The sequence below is a fragment of the Mugil cephalus genome, chromosome 15 (genome assembly GCF_022458985.1).
Source record: "Mugil cephalus isolate CIBA_MC_2020 chromosome 15, CIBA_Mcephalus_1.1, whole genome shotgun sequence".
Lineage (NCBI taxonomy): Eukaryota > Metazoa > Chordata > Actinopteri > Mugiliformes > Mugilidae > Mugil > Mugil cephalus.
The window spans coordinates 6,803,788-6,830,358 of record NC_061784.1 but is presented as its reverse complement, the minus strand read 5'-3'; the positions used below and the strand labels follow the sequence as shown (position 1 = coordinate 6,830,358).

Genomic DNA, 26,571 nt, shown 5'->3' with positions numbered 1-26,571 from the left:
CTGAGGTAAGGTGCACCAAAAAGAATATCCTGATTTCTTAGTGCAACAAATGTCAGACACAGAAATCTAAAAGTTTTTTTTTTTGTTGTGTATTCCTTGTGGGGGGTTTTTTTTGTTTGTTTTTTTTGCCAATTGGCAATGACAGTTTTATTTATTTTTTTTTTTTGTCAAACGATATCCACGAACCTTTGAAGGCATCCTATTTTTAATCGGCCGTAACTGTTGCTGTTTGGTCCCTACTTGGCCTACGTGCTCTCCAGCTTTGTGTTAGCTGCAGCAAACGGGAGAAGAGGAAAAATCAATGGGTGCAGTTGCCACAGCCGCAGCACGGGAAGTGAATGGCGGGACTAATTTCTTGTCATATTCAGGTCATAATTATATCCAGAGGAGGAGGGAGGAGTGTGGGAAAGCGGGTGTGTACATAATAAGGAGTCAGGGACTGACGGGCGACTGCTGTGAATCTTACGTGACTGTCGTGCTGTGTGCGTGTGTGTGCAGCGTGTGTGTGTATGTCAAAGGTGTCTGTTGTCTTTTGTGGGTGTCTGTCTGGTGCATTTCTCTGAATGTACTCACTCGCCTGTGTAAAGCCGCTAAAACAGAAGCATGGCACATCCCTATGGAATGCAGTTGTTACACTGTAAATATGTACCAATATATATATATATATATACATACATATAAATAAGCTATTTTTGCATGCTTTTTGTACACCTAAACATAATCAAAGACAATAAAAGAAAAAGAACATCTTAAACTCTCTTGATTATTTTCTCTGTCTTTTATTTAACAGTTGATCACAAGGTGCGCAAGAGAGATGAATCACTCTGTGAGTGGCACGTCAGTGTCCACACGCTATGTGTGTGTGTCTCTGACAGTGACAGAGGTAATGGGCAAGTTGTGTACACACAGAGCAAAACTGTCACCTGTTCGGAAACAGAAACGGTTTAAGAGGTGGAGGTTACACCCAAAGAAAAAGTAAACCGAGCTACACCCAAAGAAATACACACTAACAGCCGGGCCACGGCTATCTCCGGCTCTACAGACAATGGGCAAGAATCACAGTCACTCGGGATGGCTTGAGGAGTGCAAGGGTGTTGTTGGTAGAAGACGTACAGGACACGTCAGGCAGTGTCAATTGATGGTGTCCTCCGTTTAAAGTGTGTTTTCTTGCAGGGGCCTGTGGCTTCGTCCCGGTGCAGCTAACCCATGAAAGTCACACGGCTATCGCCTTGCTTGTTCCCAATTCACTTCTGCACACACAAAAGACAAATAATCAGCCCTCACAAAAATGATGGACTTCATTGACCTCCAAAAATGTCTTACTTTTACCTCAGTCTCGGTGCTGCCTGCCTCTGAATCAGGATCCTGTAGGACAGAAGCCACAGGAGAGGAGCCATTTAGACTTCGAAGGTAACGCGCCAAACGACACTCCTCATGATGACATGATGGAATACATGAAATAAATTAAACAAGAGAATCTAATCTTTTGCCTAGACTACTACTACTTTTTTTTTCTCTCCATTCACACTGGGCCGGTCAGTGCCTTGGGCTTGTCTTGCATTTGCTTCAAGGGTTTCAGAGACGCTTGTGTGTAAACCCAGTGACTCGGTGTGTTTCTGTAAATACTAAAAGTTCTGTCTGTTTCAGTCAAAGCGGGAAGCTGTCTGGGTGGGACAGGCGTAGATTTAATCTTCTATCAGATAACTGGTCGTCCTCTGGCGAGCATAGAAATGAATGTATGGGGATAAACACAGCAATCAGGTTAAGGCTCCTGTGTGCTAGCGGGGGTTCTTAGCAAGGATTCATGTGGCATTCAGCTTAAATACATCCAGAAGATCCTAGCAAAAACAATTACACGTCCACAGCCTTTGTTGGGGTCTGATCTGTCGGTTTGTCTGGTCTGGCGCTGTTACGTGCCTCTCTGCTGCCATCTTGTGTTCACAATCTGCTTCTCTTTATTTTAGTTTCATTTGTGGAAAGTGTGGACCTTACCTGAGTTTGTGAGTGTGTGTATTTGAATTTCATGTTCTTGTAAAATTCTCTTTTTGGCAGAAAATAGAGCAGCACTAAGTCACAAACTACAGTTGCCTGGAAAGAAAGAAAAACACAATGGTATTAGTTTTAATGCGACTATTCAGAAGACGATGTGTAGTTAATAACTGTGCAACATACCACTCCAAAAATTCCCACGCCAGAGCCTATTGCTGTCAGCGTCGGGATGATATCAAACTTTCGGGCCTGTGAATAAAACAATACATCTTTCGATTACCACTAAAGCATGAAATGAAGTATAAATGAAAACCACTGGAGGGTATGACATACCAGAGACTGGACGATGATATCGATCCTGATGCCAAACACTTTGAGAAGAGTTCTTTTCTGAACTTTATCTTCCATGTAATGCTTTGCATACCTACGAAATAGAATATCACGCGAAATGTGCTTGTCAAAGCATTTGATAAATAAATATTTACTAGTTTCTCACATATGCTCAGTTCTTAATTAACATGAGTTTGGAGGAGAAGGAAATTATAGGATTCACTCTTTCTTCTAATGGCACCATAGTAGAGAGAAATGCATTGTTACTAATAAACTACAGGGGGCTGCCCATACAGTTACTCTATAATCAACAGCCATGAACCCAATTAGCACTGACTGAATAATAGCAGTGTCTACATTTGAAGCCCAGAGAGCCGACAGGAAGGCATAAACTGCAACAAGTGGCAGTTTGAGACAAATCTCAAAGAGCCAGGTTGAGGTGTTTAATTGAGCGCAAGTAAACATCATAAACCTCAGTCAGCACTGCAGGCTTGAACCTAAAGCAAAGCAATATCAGGAGCAAACACGGAGTTCACTCTAGCCCACGACAAATAAAGTTGCAGTATATTAACATCAGCGTGTTGTCGACAAGAAAAAACAAAGGCTGAAATTTCTCAATGAGATTATGTCAGATGACAAAACAATAAAATGTCCTCTCTTGCCAATAAATACCCTGGTAAGACATATGAAAGTTATGGTATTTTCCAATGGGATTGTGTTTACTGACTTCATGACAAGATCCATATCCTACATAAAATTACCTGGTCGTTAGCCTTTCATTTCTTCATAATTCTAGACATAGTACTCTTTGTACGTGACTTTCTGTGTGATATACTCCCTTCATCCGAGACTGTGAATGTTTCATTGCAGTGCAACAACATGTTGAGTGAGTGCAGCATATTCACACACCTGAAATTGTAGCCCACTGAAGCTCTGGCTTTGTCTGTCTCAGTGGGGTTCCCATACAAACCGTGGAAGTTGTACTGCGGTTTACAGTGTTTCTCAGCCACATCAAAGTTACATGTCCAGTCAACAACAATACCAATGGCCCCTCCCTAATGGGAAAATCATATGACACAGGAGGAAAATAACTTCAGCAGGCAATATCCATGCAGCTATGATTAAATCTAAAGTCAATATTATTCCCTGCTCCTGGCAGCAGGTTTTAATGTTATGGCTGATTGACATTTACACACTCCTGGCAGTCGGTTCACTTCCCTGACCAGATTAGTACTTCTTGTTCTGTCACTTGTCTATTCAGATTGTGGCTGAAAGCAAATGCTAAGCGAGGCATGTCAGGGCTTGCTGACTTTTGACTGTTGAAACTAAACCTGGGGGTGACAGCAAACAAATGTTGGTAACGGAAGGAAAGTGAAAGCCAAGAGAGACTTAAGTGTGACAGAGCTGACTGGTAAATAAGACACACAGATATGCTACCTTAAATTCATGAATGAACAAGTAACTACTAGAACGATTACTAGTGTAGCATAGCCACCGAAAAGTTGGAAGTTGAATGTTTAAGGGGAATTGAAACTTACCACACGAGCTATTGTTTCAAAGTTGAAGCCCGACAGCTTAACTATGTCTCCCAGTCTGAATATAGGACACAGTGGAGCATCGTTTGGATCGTAAAGGCATTTGCTAATGTACTGAGCATCTATGCCCTCCACGAGGTTGCTCCTGAAAGCACAATTACATTTCATAAAACAAATATTAAATTAAAGATTGATTTCATTGCACACCTAACGGCCACTTGAAAATTTTCCTTCCCCCCTCATCTTTTGCATGACTGGGCACTTTCTATTTGTTTAACTTCATCTTTATTCAAATTTGGAATATAGCATGAACAACATCTCTGTTTGTTTTCAAGGTTTAGCTTCATAATCTCTCATCTATTTCATTCTAATTCATCTTGGATTCAAAAATGATAGCCTAGCAAAACAAATGTCCTGAAACTGAGCTGCAGAGACTGAACTGAAACACATTATGTTGTTGTTCCCTAAATCCACTTTTTAGGAACCAACTCCATCACTACGCAGATATTAGGCTTTAAAGAGAGATATGTCTAGGGTTATTCCTGGCTTGATGAACATGACAGGTTTCTAATGACTGCAAATACATTCTTGGTTACACCCACCCATTGCTTCTCCCAAGCTCATTCCTTTCATCTAAGTATGGTGACTTTTGGCTTCAAAAAAAAAAAAGAAACAAGATGGCAAAGGCAAAGTGCCTTTGTTGTATCTCTACATGTGGTAGCGCACAAATCAGTGAATGACATCATTGCGGCTACGTCCATCTTTTATATGTGGTAAATCCCCCAAAACCCTTGATCCATAAAACCCAAAACCCTTTTCCATAATGCATCTCAGTAGACTGCACCTGCCTGGCAAATTCCCATCATCTTTAGAACGAAGTGCCCACATACAAAATACATATTTTCAGTCAGATGTTAAAAGCCTGACGGTAAAACAACTAATCTTATTTGTGCTGATTTACATAGATTTTGTCCCGTTTGCTTGACTAGACGTAATTCGACATAAATTAGGTCTTTCACCTTGTGACATCAAATAATGGGAAAGTCACAGAGTTTTTGATGAACAGTGTGTAGTTCTCTGCAGACATCAGCAGAGGTTTACTGTAAAAGGAAGAGAGAAGGGAATTAGACGCTATTGCCTTACTTTATTTCATGAATCATCATTTTCAGACAATTATGCACTCATTGCAAATTCAGTCATCACAAGTCAGCTTGTAGTGTGGCTAATTAAGTGTCAGCACATACTCCGGTATCTTGGTATCATCCTCAACTGGGCACCAGGCTAACACCTCACAGGTCTTGGTGGTTTTCGAACAGACTCCAGTCATTTGTCCTTGAAACAGAGAGATACATGAGTCCATCCTAACAGGCATGACTTCAAACCGGAGCAAGAATTACGCAGAGGCGCGTCATTTGAGCAGAGCATGAGAAATTTTCAAACGTTCCCTGCCTCCAATTTTTATCTTATCTTCAATTGGCATCAACTGCGGCAAGCGAGATATTAAAGTGAAGCAAAGCAAACGCTGAAACGGCGGCTTCCCTTATCTCTGCCTGATCCTAACATATCACTTCTCCGCGTGTGATTAGCTCTGCTGCTATCGGTTCCTCTCATCGTGCAAGTTCACAGACGGCTCTCTGCCAGGCGTTGGGCTACTCTGCTTCGGTCTGTGACCTTTCTCTGGAAACCCAGCGGCCTGTTCAGCTACGGGCGCGCCCCCCGCATGTTTGCCTGTCTACAAGCATAGAGACAGCACGCCGTCTCCTAACGCAACACTGGCACCTCAAGGTGAATTTGACTGGTCGAAAATGGACAGATCTAAAGCTTTGACTAACACTGGACTTATTGAAGTTGAAGTCAGACACAGAGTACTCAAAAGGCTCATAACTGGACCCAGGGACAGATGGAGGACAATAAATGTATGTAACTGCTCTTTGAACTCAAGAATGCTGTACACATTTGAAGCCATAAAAAGCTCATGTCTTGAAGGTTATTTGTTTTTTTTTTACGATTTCTTGGTTATTACACCCATGGACAGGAGCTAAGCCAACATCAGCTTGCACATGCATGTCTGCTTGCTTAGGGCAGGGTTTTACTTGCTCACTTCCACGATCAGCACTCACATGCACCAAATGTTTGGTTGCTAAGACTTAACCTGTTGATTTAAAAAAAAAAAAATTCTTTACCCTCACTGCTGGACAAGAGCAACGCTTGAATTACGTTGAAATGTTTGCCTTTGCAGCAATGAGTCACAGCTGGTGTATTTTAGATTCCACCATATGAGCCCATACTAAAGCGCCTCTCGAGAACCACAGCCCATTTTGCAAACACACTCCTTCGTAGCCGGACGCGATCGTCCACCATGCTCAGCGCGTCATCGGGTCAGTGGCTTCAGCAAGTTGCAGAAGGTAACAGGGCAGGTTAGTGGGAAGCCAAGGACTGATCTGAATTAAGCACAGCACTCAGTGGGGACTGCTAAGGCCCCTCAGGATTTACCATGTCCCGTACGTTTGAAACTCCCTCCTTTGCAGTCAGCGTCTGAGGTGCAGTTGTGCTTGTCTGGGAGCTGCGATAAACAAGAGAGCAGGGTCAGTGTCTTCTCACAATTGTGGAATGCGAACGCAAGGATACAGGCTGATTTTAAACAGGAAAGCAACATGAGAATGTAACATTCTGACGCCCACACAAACGGCTTTTTTTTCCACATCGTTTTGAAGCCATTAAGCTTGAAAATTTTTTTTCTTGCAACACAACAGCTGCGCAACTGCCCAATTACAGAAGCAGTCCTGGAATGAGACGCAATTTCCGTTGTTTTACTATTTATAGCAATGTATAAGTGTGCAAGAGAAGAGGAGGGAGAGAGCTGGAGAAAATGAAAAAAAAAAAAAAATGCCTTTCCAAATACCTCTGGACACTTTCCCATCGTCTGACCTTCGGTTATGATGTAGTTCGTCATCACAACAAATGATGAGTCTCCCTAAAGTTTTGGAATAGAAGAAGGAATGTATTAAAATCCCATTTAGTCCCACAAATAACACAATGTAAGTAGTAAATGGAGCTTGCAAAACCTAGCTACACCCAACCTGTAAAACACAATTAAACTTCCTACTTATTGTCTGGTAATCTTTCAAGGATCTGTGCACCAGCTATCATCCATCAGAGATGTGTTTGCTGAGTACATGCATATGTAGGGCTCAAATCTGAGAGGGCTGTTTAGCGGTGTCCAGAGTTTAATCCAAACAGTGGTTTTGCTGTTATGCTGTTGACTGCTAGAATAAACTGTCCTTGGACCTTAGATATACACCAAAAATAGCCATTTCATCTAGGCTAAGAACACTTCTTAGTTTTTGCCTCTTGTGTTTTGTCTATTTTATCACCATTTGAACCCTGATTTAAACCAGTTTGCACTATTATTGTATTGGTTTTATTCTATGTAGCGATTTATTTTTCTTGTCTTCTGCAGCACTTTGAATAACCTAGCAAGATTTATGCCATTCATACACACCGATCAGGCATAACATTATGACCATCTTCCTAATATTGTGTAGGTCTCCCTTGTGCCTCCCAAACTGTGCTGACTTATCAGAGAAGGGACATGGGACTTCTGAGGGTGTCCTGTGGTGTCTGGTGACAGAATGATTCCCAGCCGAACATTGCATTGTCTTGAAATTCTGAGATCTGTCTGGCCTGATAAAAGCCGCAAAATGCACAGTTTTTTCTTGCGTCATCATTTCATACATTTGATGACTGGACATTTGTGAGGTCTATGTTGATTTGTCTCAGTCAGGCAATATATCAGCTGCAGAGACATTCATTTTAAGCTAGCTAACAAAAGGCCGCTACGTCATTAGCTCTGATCATTTGGGCTCTGAATATTGTCAGCTTATTTTCACATTGAAAATGAAATGTTTATTTAAAAACCCAGAGTAACGGGGAAATAGAGTTGCAGCTCTTGAGGGAGTGTGGGAGTGGTTTAGATGTTGATCAACGTGCACATCAAGATTAAAACTTCCTGTCTGAAGAACCAATGTGGCCTCATTTACCATTTTTAAAAGAAAGGAAAATAATAGAGTGTGGGTATTAAACAACGCGCAAATTTGTGTTGATGACCAACATAAACATTTACTGATGGGACTTAAGCTGCTAAGGCAGCAATAACAGCAATGATTAGCTACAGTGAACTGATAGTGAAGTGAATGAAGGTTCTCCAGCTCCTTCAGGTCAGTTCAGTTCAGTTCAGTTCTAGCCTCACAGTGTTGTAAACACAACAAACCTCTTGCATATAGGCTATGCCGGTGAACCCAATAGTCAGCATAGATAGTCATAGTCATAATGAACCGAAGCAAACAACTGAACCACAATATTCAACTGCAACTGCAAAGTGTACATTTGTAAATAGTACTTTCAGTTTTTAAGTCTATTTTAAGTTTACCTAAGTGTTTCTATTTTTTGTACCTTGTTTTTGCATCCTAGGCATCTAATGGTTTGCTCCGCCTGCATTTCACTGTACATAAATTTATTTTTTCATTGCCTCATTTATTAAATATGAAAGAGAAAGACATACAGTATGTATATGATCATGTAGATCTAATAAAAATCTACTCTTTATTGCAATAGAGTAGTGTGGCTTACAAGAGATTATTTATTTCATCACATGTCATTACATGTCATGGATACTATTAGTAATTTAGATCTCTAATACTATCACGTGTTGAGCAAAAATGTTCATTAACAGCTTTAAGAAGCAAAGGAGTGAACCTATTGCTGCACATCCCCTCCAGGCAAACTTGACCCAGCCCCTGATCTTTTGAAGGGCTGAAGAAATGCCATGACACAAGGACCTATTGACCTACGTCTATGTGGAGTCTACATTGCTTTAGAGTCACAAAGGGAGGAGGTCTGGGTGGATGGACAGGTGGGAAAAACACTGGCTTTTAACAAGATTGCTGTTCATTTCAGTCAATCAACATTACTTTTAACTTGATCATTCCATTGTCTGAACTGAAAGTTCATTGTGGTACCTATTTTTGAGAAGTGAAAGCATGTCAAGGAAGTGAACACACCTGCTTTCCCAAAATTTTGTGAACACATATTTACTTTTGTTTCTCTGGTTCCCAATGAGAATTTTCTTTATGTAAGGTTCTATTGCTGGTCACAATATGATGTTGGATCATGTACTATAATACATGATAATACAATGTCACACTAAATGTCGGGTTCATTGTGACATGAACAAGTGTGGTCTGTTTGAAGTTTCTTTCCACATCCATTATAGTAATGAACTTGATTGCTAAGACAATGATCGCTTTGGGAACCGGTATACAAAGAAGCAGGGATAAAGCTGGTTGCTGATACATACTTGATGATGAAAAGTGACCTTTTAGTCTTGTGTGTTGGGTTTATCACGCTATAGTATTTGCTGATCCCGCTCTGAATTTTTATTTTTTTTTTTAAAAAGGCCGACACCCACACCTCAAAGCACACATGCCAGACTCCGTTGTATCTTTTTTTATTTCTTTCCCACAGATAACAGGACTGTGCGACATTTTGGGTAAACAAAGAGATGCGTTTGAGCCGCAGTCCCTTTTGGCAAGCTGTTTGTTTAACTCTTGCACGCAATGACATTTAGAAAGCACTGAGACACCTTGTTGTTGACAAAGCCCTTCTACTGCTGTCATTCATTGGATTTGACTCAAAATCAAAATGTTTTCCATTTTAAATGTCTAGCCTATCTTCAAGGAGAGAAGAGTTTTGACCTTACTTCTGGCGGCCTGATGTTTATTCACTCTGGCATCTGACTCTGAACGAGATTTACTATTCTGACAAATGTCACTGACTTGTGTCAGGTGCATAACTAATTCTTGACCTATTGGTGGACACGAGGAAAGCACAGATTGAATACCCCATCCAGTCACCAACCTGAGAAGGGAAGACGTAGTCGGCCACATCCCAGATTCTCTCTTTTCCACTCACGTTGGTGTAGCCCACACCTTTCATTTTGGTGAAGACGGAACTGACTGCTGTGTCCGTGGACTGGTAACCTTTCTCGTAGATGAATACCCACCTGTGCGAGAAGAGAGAGAGAATACGCCGTCAGTCCTGTCCAGCACCCTTCGTCACCCGCCCCGTCCCAGTTTAAACATCTAACCCCCCCGGCAAGGACACGCATAGAGTACAAGTGATGTTGACATTACATCTTGCGCAAAGTGCAAGTACCGTGGTTGTGCTTCTCCTTTCACCACTACCACTGACATACCAAACAAACAGCCCACTTCAATTAGTTTATTCTCTTAAGTTATGTAATCCATTCTTTGGCTCTTTTTAAAAGTACTACTCCACTACGCTTCCCAGGCCATGTGGATTATCAACAGCTGAAGCCTGCCTCTCACTTTCAGATGATGTTCCGTTATTAGTTCCACATTTAGAAATCCAACATGGTTTCATTTCTGTAACTGAGGAAAAAAAATAAAAGGTATGAAGCTCGACCACTAGTTCAGGAGCCGTTGGTTTAAGCTGATGATCATTAAACGTACCTCCACCGTAGCCAGCTCCATCCATTAAATCACAATGACACATCAATACGCCAGTATTATCAGGCATATATAAATGAAAGTATTTTTTACCTTTGATGTGTAAGTATATTCATTTATTTTTTCATCAACTTCATAACTGTACTGTAAGCCCCAAGGCCTCATCACTTAAAAGAATTACCATATTGCAAAATTAACACGGGGTGCAGCACCTTTTGATTTGTCTGTGAAGGTTCTCAGTCATCCAGGTCATGGTAATCTAAAAAGGAGTGGTGAGACATCTTCAACAAACTCTAGTTGCCTTTCTTTAAACGCCTTTTGGGATCACCTTTTGATTTGACTTTGACTCTACAATAATCTGTGTGGGTGTTGCCAGGAGGTACGGGCAACAGCTGGTCTGCACGAAGAAGATAGTGTATGCACACACACACACTGTGGAACATGTACAGCTATTTTATATAGGGTGTGAAAAGCAATTTTCTGTTGACAATGAAGGCACCTCAAAGCATCAGATGAACAGAAACACATTTCAGGCCGTAAAGTGGAGTGAGGTTCTCGCAGAAGCTGCAATTTTCTATCAGCGAAGCCAATCAGATTATACGAGTAGAGCTTGTAATTAAGGGGACGGCGAGAAAAAACTAAATTCAGCGAATTATTGGAACAAAGAAAGCAATGAGTTTGAGTGTGGAAATAATGTTAGGATCTTCCAAAACAGCTGTCTGAGGGAGATCTGTATCTGCTCCGACAGAAGCAGAGGAGAGAGGCAGGGAGGAGGCTACTGGATGTACGCGGGTTTTTTCTGTGCGCCGTGCTGTGGTGCTGAGATTAGTACTTTTGGACCAAGGCAAATTGGAAAGAAAAAAACAGCAGCCTTCAAGTAAAAGCTTTGAAATGCAAATAATGCATTTCCTATTTTTGAGCTTTAAAAGTGCCACAGAAGGGAGTTAACTGAAAGAATAGTCGTTGCGGTTTTCTGAAGCCTCTGCTCTCTATTAAATCTGTGTTCTATTCTATTCTATTCTATTGAATCTGTGCTTCTTTACTTCATTAAGAGATTTGACAGTAATTGACTGATACACTCATTAAAAAATATCTCCAGAACAAAAAAAGTGTACTTTTTTTGTGGAAAGTATACTTTTTTTGAGAGAGATGGTGTGATGCACTAAAGAGTCAATTAAATATTGTGAAATTTTCCTCTGATTGAAATTACATGTTGCCAAAAACTGGATTCTGGCAAGACAGCCGCCGGTTTGCCGATTGGTTGCTCATTGCCTGAGAGACACAAATTGACTTATGCTCTGACTTGTCTGCCCACTGGTCGACTCCTGACGAGAAGAATGTGAGCAGCTTTGTAATCACATTCACTACCAGTCAACCATAATGTGGCCTGGTGGTTGCAAAAGGCAGGTGAATGGAGGGGAAGGAGGGAGAAGAGAGAAATCTATCAAATCTTTGAAGGACACTTCTCTACATCAGTATGCATGGCAAACTAAAGCCGCTCTCTGATGTGTTCAGGATTTGGGAAAAAAAGCAAACGCTCGCTTTGTCTGATTGTGGAGATTGTTGAAATGAAAGCTTCAATCAGTGCTCTTTTTTTCATATAATAAACTTCCCATTAGGCAGTGAGGAGCTTCTTAAATTTGTCTTTGTCTGGTCAGCTTCTGTCGACCATCACCAGCAGAAGATAACATGTCTGGCAGCAAACTGGACAACAGTTGATTGTTATCTGTGCAAGCATGTGCCTCAGCGTGTTCATCACACACAGCTCCTTAGGTTCTGCTGCTCAGAGGTGCGATCACACTCGTGCTCAGTTATATCAAGCTGAATAAAAATCAGCGCTGTGGTTCAAAAGACTCTACACACGTATTTCCAGCGAAGAACTCCAGCATGTCAAAGCATGCATGTGGGTGTTGAGTAGCTCAGTGTACGTAAGTCAACAAGCACGCTCGATTTTGTGTTTCAACTTGATAGGGATGGGTAATATCTGTTCTGCTATCTCACAGTCGCTTCCCCTTCTGCCTTCACTCAGTCTTTGCTCTCTTAGTTCATTTGCTGTGCTTGTTTGCTGTGTCAACAGGACCTCGCAAGTTACAGCATTCATCTCCGACTTGACAATTGGCAGCCTGCACAAGTCATATAATGCATCACCCTTTCATTTTTTTTCAGCCGGAACCTCGTTGTTCTGCCGAAAATGACGAGCACAAACCTGAGTTACTCTGAGTGGTCATTCCAAGCAAGCTGAAGCATGTTAAACAATGAGAACTCTCTCTACACTCAAGCCTGCCTGATGCCTCTCAGAAATGCAGTTTAACCGAGTGTGAATGTGCGGGTCTTACCCTATGATGTAAGCCAGGACCCCCAGCTGGATCAGCCGACACACCACTCCCACCCTCCTGTTCCTCACCAGCACCTGACGAGGGGTCTCGTACTCAAAGAAGAAATCGGAGAGGGCGTTGGTGATTTGGCTCTTCATCTTCTGTCAGCGACTGACCCACAGAGAGGAGAGTCTCTCTCTTTTCACCCCACGTGCATGAAAAAAAAAAATAATAATAATAACAAACTAAGAATCCACTTGTTCCCCTCCTGGTCACCCTTGCCTTTCTCCCTCACTTTGCTCCTCCTCTGGTAAGTAACATCTGACGTCTAACATCTTGATGAGAAAGCTTAAAGTACAGGACTTCCTCCCTCCCACTTTCTATCTTTTGTTCTCTCTCTCTCTCTCTGTCTCTTTCTCTCTCTCTCTCTCTCTCTCTCTCTCTCTCCCTCTCTGTGGACAGAGACTCTTCACTCCGTCACATCCAGGTGCCCACATCCCTGCATCCACTTGCCTTTCATTGCATGTTGTCAGCGCGTTGTCTTGACAGAGAGTCTCAGCTCAGTTTAAATACTTCAACTGTTGCAACAGGAGCAGCAGACCTCCTCCTCTCTGTGTGCAATCAAACCTTATCGTCTCCAATGACACCCTCTTCCTGCATGTTAGGCAGAGATAGAAACCACATGAGCTCGGCACATACACACTACGCGTACTCCACAGCTGGGCTCGTTTGCCTACTCTCATGTCACCGTTTGTCAGGCAGTAAGCCGTCTTATTTTTTTTATCAACATTTGGTGTGGGGGCACACAGGCAAACAGGCTCTTGCCCCACTCGACAGACACTCATTTCACACAATACGAGGTTCTTAGCGTTTCTTAATCTTCTCTCGTGGAGGGGAAGTGGTAAGCAGTGATAATGAAAGTGGCTGGCTTCTTTTCACCGTTGAAGAAGTTGGGAATATTATATAAAAGGTTCCTCATCTGAAAAAAAAACAAAAAAAAAAAACATATTTCTGTCACTTGTGTGCTGTGCTTTCTAATCCCCCGAGATTAGTAAATGGAACATCTTAGTTTGGAATCACGTTTAAAACCCAAATCTAAATCAGGTTAAAGCCTATTCCCTATAGGTTATACAAATATGTTTTGGAAATTGCCACAAAGTAGTCTGGATTTGACAGGATTGTGAGGATTTATTCACATAATAGGATAAATGCTCTGGTGGAAACAATGTAATGCGCGGCATTTGGAATAAAAAGTCATTTTTAGGCACATGGGGTGGTAAGCGAATGAGAGACAAGAGGAGATTCATTTCATTCACTCCAGGTGTTTGAGATTACATTTAAATATACATATTCTGTTTCAAAAAATACGTCAGGCGTTAGTAGAAGATAGACGACATGCCACTGACTCTAAATGTTCCATTATTTGAGATCACGTATCAGAATATAGACTCTCAAATGAAAGTGGACAGTAAATTTCATGCATTTAATCAGCATGAGGAAGTCAGGGTGGATTGTGTGCATACAAAGCCCCCAGACTAGCTCCAGAGAATCCGCTGAGTAAGGTTAAGGCCACAAAAGTATTTCAGAGAAAGATGATGGCTTACTTACTTACTTGTTAAATTTGTTACAGACGAGTTTCTGTTTATTTAGAAAAGTCACACTGTGAACCGGTTGTTTATGGCTTTATGTTCGTAAAAATGCATTCCAGATGCTGGTTCACTTCCTTGTAAGTGTGCTGTTGTTCAGCTGTGTAGGAGCCAACATTTTACTATAGCAGACAGAAGTAGGAGGAGTGTCGCTCACTCATTTAACAGGACGGAATAACGTAGATATCATAGTCATTAGGATTCATCCTCTGGGCTGTATATTTCTGCTCCAATTTTTAAAGTAATTAATTTATTATAGTTAATTAACAACTGGATGATGGTACTAAATGAAATGTTGAGGGTTCAACTCCAGGGACCGGGCACCGTGAGTGTAAACTGTAACTGAAAGTGATGGGCCGACCGACAGACCAAAAACCTTCATCTCTTTCAGCCAAAGCAGTTCCAGTCCATGCAGTTTATGACAGAAACACTGAGAAGCTTTAGTCTCTAAAGCCTAAGTGTAAACATCAGATTGAGGGCAGAGCTGCGGTGCCAAGCTCTCAGTGTAGTTGAGTCTCTGGTCAATAGCCTTAGTTAATACAGACAGTGTATAGGATGACATAATTAAGACAGAGGTTAACTTAATTCACCAGGTTGTCTGGGAAGCTCGGCAGGCTGTCTGTGATTGTCACTGATTTAACGGCAGAGAGGACTTCTAATCTGTAAAGAACTCAAGGTTATTCAGGTTACAGCATTGGAGAGTACAGCACGTGTGTAACTACATGGAAGAAAATTAACAACCAGTAATTACAAATCAGCACTGAAGAGCAAATGCAGCAGGATAAAAACACTTGTTCTGCACGTGAGTGCCAAATTAAAAGTGGTGTTGAATCTTCAACAGATCTGCTCTCCCTGATATCTGTTGACACACTGACACAGGGCATAGGAATGTGATGATAGAAAATAAGATAAGATAAGATAAAAAAACGAAAACAAAATAGATAATCCTTTAATTTATCCCACGGTGGATAATGATTAAAATAGGAACATTATCTTTTCACTGTAACTTCAGACTTTCTGTCGAGCTCAAGAGCTAGAAATGTTCAAGTAAAATGTTGCAGCATGAATGTGCCTTCTACACCTTAAAACCTGCATCAACAGGTTCCTCAAATGAATCAGACATAAACAAATAAGAAACAGACGCACAACAACCTGCAGCAGGCTGCCAAAACTGACTTTCTGGAGGCAATAGTAGAGAAGTCTCCTTTTTAATGATGACAATATTTTTTTGTTCTGTTTTTTTATTGTGCAATGTCACAAGAGGCCACTGGGACAAATAATAAGCAAAACTGAGTGGGGCACAATCTGTGATCATGCCAGTTACAATAAGCTTCAACCACATTTCCGCAAGCAAGCAGTTGACAGCCTCTCATTTTTACAGTAATATGACATTTCTATGTCAAAAAAGAAAAAAGAAAATAAAAGGAAAGAAAGGAACGGCTCCTTATAAAACACAATGGAGGAAGGAAAATTAATATCACTGTAAAAATCATTATTTCACAAAGTTGAAAGTAAATAACTGTATTTTCATTTTTTTAAGGACACTTTAATGCTCTGAGGAGATTCACAGGACGATGTTTAGCGTTTTTGTAATATTTTATTCTACATTTTCAGAATGTATATATTATTAAGATGGTCAATTGACAGACCATTCTCCACCATGTAACTTTATTTTATTTTACTGTGGGTGGTGATAAAAAAAAGTGCTTGTTGTATGCTGTACCTGACAGTCCTTACTCAGGTCACATTTCGCATCGAGGCACTGACGTCAAACGCCTGCGCCGACTTTGACCACGTGGGGACGTTTTTGCAGAGGTAGCAAAACATCCGCAGTGATGCTCGCCCCGCGTCTGCCAGAGGGCTTGAAAAAACTTTGTTTTCCTTCTTTTTGACACTGAAGCAACTCGAGGACGAAGCCGCGACGGGTTTTCTACCACGGCCACTCTTTCTAGACAATGCCCCACGACCCCGACACTCCTCCGGCTAAAAAGTTTAAGCCGGGGTCTGTTTTTTTCCGCCACGATAAGAATAAACCTGGAATGCTGCTGCCCAGAAAGGGAAATGCGACCACTCCGATAGAAGTCCAGAGGAAACAGCTTCCAATCTACCAGGCAAAACCTCAGCTACTGAACCAACTGAGACAGCTCCATAATGCCATCCTGATAGGTAACGTGCTCAAAGCTCCTGCTAGCTAACGTTGCTACAAGGCAGCTCATGTCAGGTTAAAGTCCGCTTTTAATTAGAGCTTCATCTGCGACGTTGAGTTTCTCACTATTATTCTATGATTCTGATCGTAGTGGCCACGCTTTAATAGCCTCAGATATATTTGACGAAAGTCACACACGGGTGAACATCTTGTTTACAAAGTGTCATTTAGACTTTTCAAACTTCTAGTGTAACATTTGAGCCATCCTCTGTCATACACCAGGGGAGACCGGCTCTGGGAAGACCACTCAGATCCCCCAGTATCTGTACGAGGCCGGCATCGGTCGACAGGGAGTGATCGCCATCACCCAGCCCCGTCGAGTTGCTGCGATCTCACTGGCAGGAAGGGTAGCAGAGGAGAAAAGGACTCAACTTGGCAAACTGGTATTCACGTCTCCCACATTCCTGATACAGTATATCAATGTCATAATGTTCAAGATCCTTATCATGTATCTATTGTATGTTTTTAGTTCAGTTTCTTAGCATACCGATATCTGTCACATATATGTGATGGATAACTTGCTTCATATCACACCCTGTTTTTACATATTTTATTCCGTTCTTTCCTCCTCTTGTCATGTTGTCAATGTTTTACAATGCGACATGACATTCCCAAAGATGTGTTATGCCCCTTTTATAGGTCGTTGGTGTTGTAAATAATTCCACTAACGATACAACTGTGCATCCTCACCCATAAGTCCTAAAAAAAACCCTCTTCTCTCCTCCAGATGCATTTTTGTTACTGGAATGAGATCCATTTCTGGGTCACGGGCAGGATGACGAAGGAAGCGATGCAGCATGAAATAGTGAAATGAGAAAAGCCTTTGACGTCATTTGTGTTTCTAGTCAATAAAATAAACTCCTTTTTTAGGTCGGTTACACGGTGCGTTTTGAGGATGTCACCTCCTCGGAGACGAAGCTGAAGTTCATGACAGATGGCATGCTCCTGCGTGAGGCCATCGGGGACCCCTTACTGCTGCGCTACACCGTGGTGGTGCTGGATGAAGCCCACGAACGCACCGTGCACACGGACGTGCTGTTCGGCGTGGTGAAGACGGCCCAGCGCAGGCGCAGAGAGCTCAACAAGATTCCTCTGAAGGTAGGAGAGCGTCCCTGCTGCTCTGGCATCAGTAGGAGCGTTTAGTTTAGCATTTGCTCTTCATTCGTTCCTATAAACATCTTAATGTCACATTCTCACCAATCTGCGCAGGTCATCGTGATGTCAGCCACGATGGATGTGGATTTATTCTCAGAATACTTCAACAAGTCCCCTGTGTTGTACTTGGAGGGCAGGCAGCATCCCATTCAGATCTACTACACCAAGCAGCCCCAGTCAGACTATCTGCAGGCTGCACTCATCTCCATCTTCCAGATCCACCAGGTACAAACTTCTTTTATCTTGTAGCACTGTGTCAGTCGTTTATATTTCCTGTTTAAATCAGTTGTGTTAGGCAAAATATTAAATCTTAAATATTTTAAGAACCCAGGACCCAGTTTTTCTACACACCTTTATGCTGTAATGATTCTGTTTGCTTGCGTGCAGGAGGCACCTCCGTCCCATGACATCTTAGTCTTCATGACGGGCCAGGAGGAGATCGAAGCTTTGGCGAGGACGTGCCGGGACATCGCTAAGCATCTGCCTGACGGCTGTAGCCCCATGATGGTCATCCCTTTGTATGCATCGCTGCCCCCAGCACAGCAGCTCAGGGTCTTCCAGCCAGCTCCCAAGGTAAAGGAGCGGTTTCATAGACAGCAGGACAGAATGTCACTTGATATTATTGTACACTTCCTGTAAACTGTTGGGCCTATCCTGCTTTTTTTTTCCAGGGCTCCCGAAAGATCATCATCTCCACCAACATTGCCGAGACATCGGTTACAATATCTGGGATTAAATACGTCATAGACACGGGGATGGTGAAGGCCAAACGTTTCAATCCTGGTAAGAAGATTCAGTCATCATCTCATCATCGCATGTCTGAACATTTGAAGAAGGAAATTTAGCTTGGCCCTAAAGTAGAAAACAGTCTGACTGATTCATTTGTTAAACTAGCCCCACTTCAACCAGCTACAACAATAAAAGTATACAGTCAGAGTTATTACTACCTTATTACTTAATAAATACTTTATCATCGACATCGTAAATGCGGTATAATTTAAATGTTTGCATTGTGCAATTGGCACGCTTACTCAAAGCTTATCACTATATCTTTAGATTACAACACTAATTTGTCTAACTATACGTGTTTGGTGTGACTCAGACAGTGGTCTGGAGGTGCTGGCAGTGCAGCGTGTTTCTAAAGCCCAGGCGTGGCAGCGAGCGGGCCGAGCCGGCAGGGAGGACTCCGGCTCCTGCTACCGTCTCTACACTGAGAAGGAATTCGACAACCTCATCCCCATGACTGTGCCTGAGATCCAGAGGTAGGATGCGGAGCTGTACAGACAATACAGCTCAGTGCAGGGATAGCTGAGCCGCAGGAGTCTCTATTTAGGGCAGCGTGACTGAAAGGCCTGTCATCCTGTTGTGTCTCGCAGGTGCAACTTGGCCGGTGTGATGCTGCAGCTCATGGCTCTGGGGATTCCAGATGTGATGAATTTTGATTTCATGTCCAAGCCATCTCCAGGTAAGATGCTATTTACTTCTGGTGTTGAGCTTCATTTGTACCTCTGTCTATCTACACCATAGGCACACTGTAGTGAGACGTGCACCTCCCCAGACGCATTCTGGCAGCGCAGACCACAACAACTGTGATTGGTCTGAAATTCTTTTCCTCATCCATGTCTCTCACTGACCTGACAAGCACAAGACATTTGCTCTCCTTCTGCCTCAGTTGTTTCACTGGTTGATACGGTGACATAGTGACATAGGTGCACACACACAGGAGCACACAAGTATAAATGTTGACAGAAGTATAGGCTACAATGTAAATTCTGCAGATATTTGATGCAGAAGTATAAACCAAGATTTTAATCCCAGAGGCCGTCCGCTCTGCTGTGGAGCATTTGGAGCTCCTGGGAGCTGTGGAGAAGAAGGAGGGCCAGGTTTCTCTCACTGCTCTGGGAAAGAAGATGGCCAGCTTCCCCCTGGAGCCCAGATATGCAAAGGTGAAATAATGCTGCTTCTACTCTTTTTCTAGATGTAGTCCAAGATAACCTGACATAAGCTGACAAATAGCACAAGTATAGAAACTTCAATCAGGAAAGACTGTGCTCTGAGTGAACAATAACGATTTTATTTAGTAACATGCAGTAGAAAACTATCATAGTCTTTGGGGACTAGTGCCAGTCTGGATGTCATAGACTTTGAGGGGTAGAATGTAAGGTCTGCCTCATGACCTCACTTCCCCTCCTTGTTTTCTCCATCTCAGACCATCCTGTTGTCCCCGGACTACTCCTGCTCCGAGGAGGTTTTGAGCATCGTGTCTCTGCTGTCAGTGGACACTGTATTGTACAACCCACCAGCCCGGCGGGAGGAGGTGCAATCAGCGCGCAAGAAATTCACCTCTAGCGAAGGAGACCACGTGACGCTGCTCAACATTTACAGGGCGTTCAAGAAAGTCAGTGGTAATAAGGTAGGTGTGGCTGGATCAGGATTTGACTGGAATGTGGCTGAGAATCAAAATCTGCTGCCGCTCTAACACATGATCTGCCTTATTTTTAAAGGAGTGGTGCCGAGAGAACTTTGTCAACAGCAGGAACATGGGTCTGGTGAAGGAGGTCCAGGCGCAACTCAAGGAAATCTGCCTTAAGGTACACATCTGCTATCAGTTTGACTAATGTGTGAATCTGAATGGAGCACCTTTGCAGAAATGATGTCACAGCAGCCTGGTAACCAGATGAAATTCCCCACCAACAGATCTTTAGTGTTGAAATTTGGCCCTCCACAAGACTAACAGTGATATAGTCATACACATCATTAGAGCACCGTGGAGTTTAATTTGGCTCTGACTGGTTGGAGGACGATCCACTTGTGTGGAGAAGTATTTTTTTCTCGTTTGAAACCTGACCCCATAATGGAGTCCAAATGGTGGCATGTTGTCAGTCTAATATTCTCCTAAGAACTGAGTGCTGCTTCGACACAGTCACATTTAGTTTTAACTGTTAAGAAACAACCAACAAATCCTGATGTGAAGACTTCAGAGATGTACCGCTGTCAGGTATCACACAGGCTAACCTTCTAGGACTAAAGGTTATGTTGGTGCTAAGCACTAACAAGGTGCCGGTGGGAATATTATCTTCAGTAAAATTAGCTCTAGTTTGTAACCTTTCAGTTAATTGTCCAAGCTTACTTCCGTGACATGAAGGATGATGCATGTGATGAACACCGCAGTTCATTTGATCTTACTAACCAACTACTTTTTGTTATTTGTCAGCTGAACCTGAAGCTGGAGTCATGCGGGGCAGACATGGGGAAGGTTCGCCGCTGCCTCGCCCACGGGATGTTCGTCAACGCGGCGGAACTGCAGCCCGACGGCAGCTACTTGGCTCTGGACACCCACCAGCCCGTGGCCATCCACCCCTCCTCCGTCCTCTTCCAGGGCAAGCCAGCATACGTGGTGTTCAACGAACTGCTGCACACCTCCCGCTGCTACATGAGAGACCTCTGTCTGGTGGACGCCGACTGGCTGCTGGACGCGGCGCCAGATTACTTTGGCCGCAAGCTCCATCTCAGCAAGAGCTAACCAATAGAGATGCAGGACGTCTGCCTCAAATCACAATGCGTTCTATGGATTAAGACACTTATTGCAAGTCAGAACAGTTTCTGTGTAGTATATTCTCCGGATTCCACTACCTCCCAGTTGACAAGCATCTAGCATGTGTCACTGCAGCAGAAATCTGCATTTTGAGGCCTCACAACGTTGACTTCCTCCAGACTGTAATTCCAATTTTATAAGCTGTATTTCTTCTGTGTGACAGCGTTTCATTTCACCATTCAGCCACATGTTTAACACCTGAAAAGAAGATTCTTCAGTTCCTTCAGTATTTGCATGCAAGTTAGCAGCATAGATTACCTCTCAGAGTGTAGTTAGCAGGACTCACTAAGGTTTAAATGCTACTCATCATATGTTTGTCTCGCTATATATTGCACTAAGTAGTTAAACTACCTACCAAGCAGCATTCAGAACACCATAGCAGACTGGTTAGATATTTTCAGTGTAATATTGAATAATAGTGAAGACATTGAAATGTTGTATTTAACTTGGCCACTGTGTAGTTTATAGGTTTAGATAAGTTTTTCTACACACAGGAGATCTGTTTTAATCTAAGAAAACAAGGAAAAACGCCAAAGTAGATATCACACGAGTTCACTGTGTGAACATACTGTGTATGTTTAATAGTCCTCATTCAACACTTGCCATGTTAGCTTGTGCATGTTCTTTTTCACAGCCACTAAAATAACATGCACGTCAGGGGAAATAGCATGCCTTATTCTCCTGGTTCTAGTCTTTACTGTGTCTCATATTCTCACTCATCCCCTACACAGACTACACACATATCTTTACTGACAGCAAATGTATGCAATGCATGGAGATTATAGTCAACGATCTGTTAGCTCAGGTCCTTCATACTTCATAGAATGTAAATCATAGTGTTAAGAAATAGGATGAATGCTTTGATTTTCTTTTTGTTTTTTTTTTCCCCCGAACTGGACTCAGGATTGTACAATATATACTGGAATCTGAATAAATCACATAACCTTTCTAACTTTGCAATCAAACACCAAATGTATTTGAGGTTGCTGTAGACAGTTGTCAGTCTATGCTCTTCTTTGAATCTCTTAGAGAACACGCTGCACATGTGGTTCACAGATAGAAGTGCAGACTTTAGGATCTGCATGTATGTAGTAGGTGAACTGCACATCTTTGATATGGTCTTATATAACCACACTTGTTACAGTTTCTAATAAAAACATCTGACCACCTACATGAGTAAAACTTAAAAGTGTCATGTGGGATTTTCTTTCTGATTACTTGTAGCTAATAAATTTCACTTAACTGAAAGGGTTTTACAACCGACCTTTAAGTAAGTGATCAAATATTTTGTGGGGATTCATTTGAAAACAGCCCCATCTTCTGGCAACGGTGCGTCATGTCTGAGTGATGCCGCTGATACATGGCAGTCTACGCAGTGGAACATACACGTGCTTGCCAGTTCAGTGTGAAAACAAATGCATTTTAATTTAACAGTGCTGCCCTAAATCGCCCTTAATGGCTGTTGCAATGTTCAGTTTATGCTGAAAGTGTCAGAAAGGTGGTAATTGAACTGTAAAATCATTTTGGAGGATGTAGTTTGTTGCAATTTTAAAATGGAGTCAATTAAACACTAAAGTGTTTTTGGTGTTTAGCCCAGCCCAGTGACTAAAATGAGGTTGTCACATGTCATACAATTCAATATTACTGCAAGTCACCACTTACAAAATGAAAACACGGTTGAATCAACCATTCTCTCAGTTATTTGAAACCAATTTACGCTGAATATCAACGACCTTAAGATAAGATTTAGTGCAGGATATTTCAGAAATTTGTTTTCACTAATGTACCTGGTGAAGTGGCAAGTGCACCTTAATCTGATGCAACCCCATCCTTGAGAATGAACATGTCTGCTGTAGCAGACACTGATCGTAATTTTGAGCTGGGAGTTTGTCAGAGCAGCAGATCAAATGTGATCATGTGACACAGACAGACTGTTGTGATGGCGCTGATTTGATTGTAGTTTACTCTCCGTGTTCTCTTGTCTTTCGCTGGCTGATGCTGCATTTACTAGCAGTCACGTGCAAGGAGTCACAGATTTGAGCTGATGTAAAATTGCCCAACTGAGACCAACACCACAGAACATGTCGTGCTTATTTGAACCACAAGGGGCGCTGGTGAGTAGATTAATATTATCAATCAAACGTACAAGTTATTAAATGTATTAAAAAAATAAAAATCATAAATGCAGCTGATACTGTATATATATAGCGCTATTCACTTAGAGTTAAAAAAAACACACACACAGGTAACACAGTTTATTTTTCATTTCGTCTTTTAAAGTATTACTTCCGGCGCAGAGGTCATAGTTACGGTAGGTCAATGTGCCCTTCCACACGTGTTGTCTGCATCCTCTAGAAGCAGCGGTGCCGGTGGAGTTGCCAGGTCGTTGAGTGGCGTTAAACTAACTTATTGTGTTGCTACGTACCTTAATATTTTATATAACCATGCTAAAGTCATTTGTCCGCGCGGCGGGAACCGCTGTTCGCCTTTCTTCCGCCACCACGTCCACAGCGCGAGCTCTGCCTCTCTGCTGCCCGGCGATGCGCTCAAGTGTTCCGGCGACAAGTCGGCCCTTCACCCGCTCTCTGTGGATGCTGAACAGCAGCGGAGCCTCGTCCGGCTACAGGCCCAAACTGTTCAGCTCAAAAGTGTTGAGTCCCTCGGTATCGTGTGGATGCGGAGGACTGCACACAGAAGGTGAGGATTTACTTAATCGTTTTAAACGAGCTAGCAGCTAGCTAATGATACACTTAAGCTAACGTTAGCTAGCCTTAAGGAGAATAACTTAAAACGGGTGAACAGTTAAAACGTGGCTTTCTTAAATTAATAAGCAATGTTGAAAAGTGTTACATGTGTTCTTTAGCCCATCTTAAGTGATGTCAGCACTAAGACTCTTCTCACTGTAATGGTTGGCATTCACCTTGAAAGGGAAGGTTAGTGGCTGTCAGAAAAAAGGTGATCAACTAGCTAATTATGAATGAAAAGACTCCAGTGGAACTAATAATAGAACTAATAAAATCATTTCTCATTCATGAGACATGCGTTGACTTACTAAATAACATACTGAGTAACTAGTTTTAGATTGTAAGAAGTAGTAATGTGGAGCATCAGAGCTGCCCACTCATATTTATATTAACAGCTGCAGTTACAAAGTAAAGTCGTTTCATTTTAATCACACCAAAGCTATTGCCTAAACTGTTCAGTTCAGATTCTTCTTTCCATTGTCAAAATTAACTAGAAATTAACTGTTAAAAGGAACACTGAGCAGCAATGTGTGAACTTCTCATAACGTGTCTTATACACTTAATCCTGTGTACTTGATTCAGGTGACAAAGCGTTTGGCGACTTCCTGACTGATGAAATCAAAGAAGAGAAGAAGATCCAGAAAAACAAAGCCCTGCCTAAGATGTCTGGAGGATGGGACCTGGAGCTGAACGGCACAGAGGCCAAGCTCTCGAAAAGTGTTTCTGGGGAAAAGTAAGACTGCCACAATTACTCACAACATCTAAAGAAAACAAATCTAAAGCTAAAACCGAGGCAACTAGAGTTGTTGAGTCAAAAATAACTGACTGGTGGGAGTTTTATTTTCTGTGATTAATATTTGTGGGTGCCCCCCTGGAAACTCGTATGACTACGGTCGGTTGCTGCACATGCAGGTGAGTATATTGGCGTCAACAGGTGATGGTTATGCAAGTTTCAAGTGGGCACCACCCACAGATGTTCCTTATAAAATCCAACAAACTCTCCACCAGCCATTTAGAAATGTCTTCAAGTACGCCTGCAAGTCTAGTTGCCAGTTTTCGCTTAATTTTTTGGACATACCATGTTTTAGATGCCTGACAATCGTAACATACTTCGCCTCATAATGTGTCTTCTCTTCACAGAATCTCTGTCACATTCAACATCAACAACAGCATTCCACCCAACTTTGAGGAAGAGCTGGAACAAGGACAGCAGAAATCAGCAGAAGAGGAGGTGAGCCGCAGCAAATCTTATTATACCGTTCTAATAGAATTTAAGGCCTGAGAACTGACTTGTTAAAACTGTTAACCTTGAAATTTGAATTTAAAATCTATTTTAATTCCATTTCCCTTTACAGCCAGAAATTGTGTCAACACCCAACTTTGTTGTTGAAGTAACAAAACAGGCTGCAAAGCATTCCCTGGTGTTTGACTGCCATTTTCCTGAAGATGAGGTAAAAATATATTTTATATTGTCAGCAGTGAGTGTCTCTCAACCTCTTGTCTGGTTATTGTTTCAGTTAAATAGCTTGACCTGTGGTTTGTAGATCAGTCACGGCGAAGGAGAAGAGGAGGCCGATATCTTTGCCATTCGTGAGGTCAGTTTCCAGCCTGAGGGAGATTTAGACTGGAAGGAGACTAGCTACACACTCAACACAGACTCTCTGGACTGGGTAAGAGTTGAGACACAAATATTAATAAATCAATGTATTTGCATAACAAATAAAGAAGGATAGCTGTTCCCAAGACTGTTTACTGACTGTGTTGTATTTCAGGCGCTGTACGACCACCTGATGGACTTCCTGGCTGACCGCGGTGTTGACAACACCTTTGCTGATGAACTGATGGAGCTGAGCACGGCCATCGAGCATCAAGAGTACATCAAATTCCTGGAAAACCTCCAAGGCTTTGTTAAATGTAATTAATATTGGTCAAGCTAAATTTTCTCTTTTCTTCAACTCATCCTGTCGGTGGTGTGGTGATACAGTAAGACTAAAGCACTCGGTGAGAGATTGATGTACGATTGGTACACTAAAGCGACTGATGACGACTCGCTTTAGTGTCTGTGACAGTGAGCCACGTCGACGGCACTTGTCATATTAATACTTGGCTCAGATGTGTTCTCTTTGTTAAAATGTGACTTTATTTTTCTGTAACTTAAGTGACATAGTTCAAACCATATATGTGATACCCACAAATGATGCAGGTCATGACAATGTGCAGCAATCCGAATGATCAAAAAGGTCTACATTCAGCAGCTCCCATTTCAGTCGGTTTAATACAGTACACACTTAATATGTATGAATGTTTCAATTACCCAATAAAGGGCAAATTTTTCAAGAACTGAAATCAAACCAAAAATTCACACTAATATCCGTCTTGATTTTGGTTGCCTTGCAAGAGAGGTCATGTTGGCTAATATCGATCGGACTACGTTGGACTATAATGCAGGACACCTAAATTTGCATGACATACATCAGCATGATCAGAAGATGGAGGGCCAGTGTCAAATAAAACAGTTTGATACCAGTA

General features: G+C 42.1%; 3 protein-coding genes across 4 annotated transcripts; 2 read left to right on the top strand and 1 right to left on the bottom strand.

Moving 5' to 3' along the window:
- Nucleotides 1-759: 759 nt before the first annotated feature.
- p2rx1 (purinergic receptor P2X, ligand-gated ion channel, 1) lies at nt 760-13,243 on the bottom strand. Of its 2 annotated transcripts, none has more exons than XM_047606457.1 (12): nt 12,718-13,243; nt 9,771-9,915; nt 6,757-6,828; nt 6,360-6,417; nt 5,099-5,186; nt 4,874-4,954; nt 3,858-3,999; nt 3,229-3,374; nt 2,323-2,413; nt 2,173-2,238; nt 1,993-2,088; nt 760-1,365 (listed from the first exon to the last, which is right to left on the bottom strand). In XM_047606457.1, the coding sequence occupies exons 1-12, from the start codon at nt 12,852-12,854 to the stop codon at nt 1,222-1,224; spliced, it is 1,266 nt and encodes a 421-aa protein (XP_047462413.1). In that variant the 5' UTR covers nt 12,855-13,243; the 3' UTR covers nt 760-1,221. The 2 variants fall into 2 exon arrangements, with proteins under 2 accessions (XP_047462413.1, XP_047462412.1); XM_047606456.1 differs by having other exon boundaries at nt 6,348-6,417; nt 12,718-13,242.
- A 2,870-nt stretch (nt 13,244-16,113) lies between these two features.
- dhx33 (DEAH (Asp-Glu-Ala-His) box polypeptide 33) lies at nt 16,114-22,487 on the top strand. Its single transcript, XM_047607821.1, has 12 exons — nt 16,114-16,508; nt 16,771-16,931; nt 17,419-17,646; nt 17,758-17,928; nt 18,091-18,276; nt 18,375-18,486; nt 18,806-18,965; nt 19,080-19,168; nt 19,522-19,649; nt 19,913-20,116; nt 20,208-20,294; nt 20,918-22,487. The coding sequence occupies exons 1-12, from the start codon at nt 16,298-16,300 to the stop codon at nt 21,224-21,226; spliced, it is 2,046 nt and encodes a 681-aa protein (XP_047463777.1). The 5' UTR covers nt 16,114-16,297; the 3' UTR covers nt 21,227-22,487.
- A 1,118-nt stretch (nt 22,488-23,605) lies between these two features.
- On the top strand, nt 23,606-26,571 carry LOC125021635 (complement component 1, q subcomponent binding protein). Its single transcript, XM_047607761.1, has 6 exons — nt 23,606-23,995; nt 24,625-24,775; nt 25,183-25,273; nt 25,398-25,493; nt 25,587-25,712; nt 25,815-26,571. Exons 1-6 carry the CDS (start codon nt 23,743-23,745, stop codon nt 25,962-25,964), a joined length of 867 nt encoding a protein of 288 aa, XP_047463717.1. The 5' UTR covers nt 23,606-23,742; the 3' UTR covers nt 25,965-26,571.

Bases quoted from the DNA above. Each gene is read 5' to 3' on its own strand.
- p2rx1 (XM_047606456.1), bottom strand. From the start codon at position 12,854: ATGAAGAGCCAAATCACCAACGCCCTCTCCGATTTCTTCTTTGAGTAC. The intron at 2,414-3,228 runs GTGTGTGAATAT...TCTATTTCGTAG, and splicing joins TCAGTGGGCTACAATTTCAG to GTATGCAAAGCATTACATGG. The intron at 2,089-2,172 runs GTATGTTGCACA...CTTTCTTTCCAG, and splicing joins GCGTGGGAATTTTTGGAGTG to GCAACTGTAGTTTGTGACTT.
- dhx33 (XM_047607821.1), top strand. From the start codon at position 16,298: ATGCCCCACGACCCCGACACTCCTCCGGCTAAAAAGTTTAAGCCGGGG. The intron at 16,932-17,418 runs GTATTCACGTCT...CTCCTTTTTTAG, and splicing joins GGACTCAACTTGGCAAACTG to GTCGGTTACACGGTGCGTTT. The intron at 17,929-18,090 runs GTACAAACTTCT...GCTTGCGTGCAG, and splicing joins CCATCTTCCAGATCCACCAG to GAGGCACCTCCGTCCCATGA.
- LOC125021635 (XM_047607761.1), top strand. From the start codon at position 23,743: ATGCTAAAGTCATTTGTCCGCGCGGCGGGAACCGCTGTTCGCCTTTCT. The intron at 25,274-25,397 runs GTGAGCCGCAGC...TTCCCTTTACAG, and splicing joins AGAAATCAGCAGAAGAGGAG to CCAGAAATTGTGTCAACACC. The intron at 25,713-25,814 runs GTAAGAGTTGAG...GTTGTATTTCAG, and splicing joins ACACAGACTCTCTGGACTGG to GCGCTGTACGACCACCTGAT.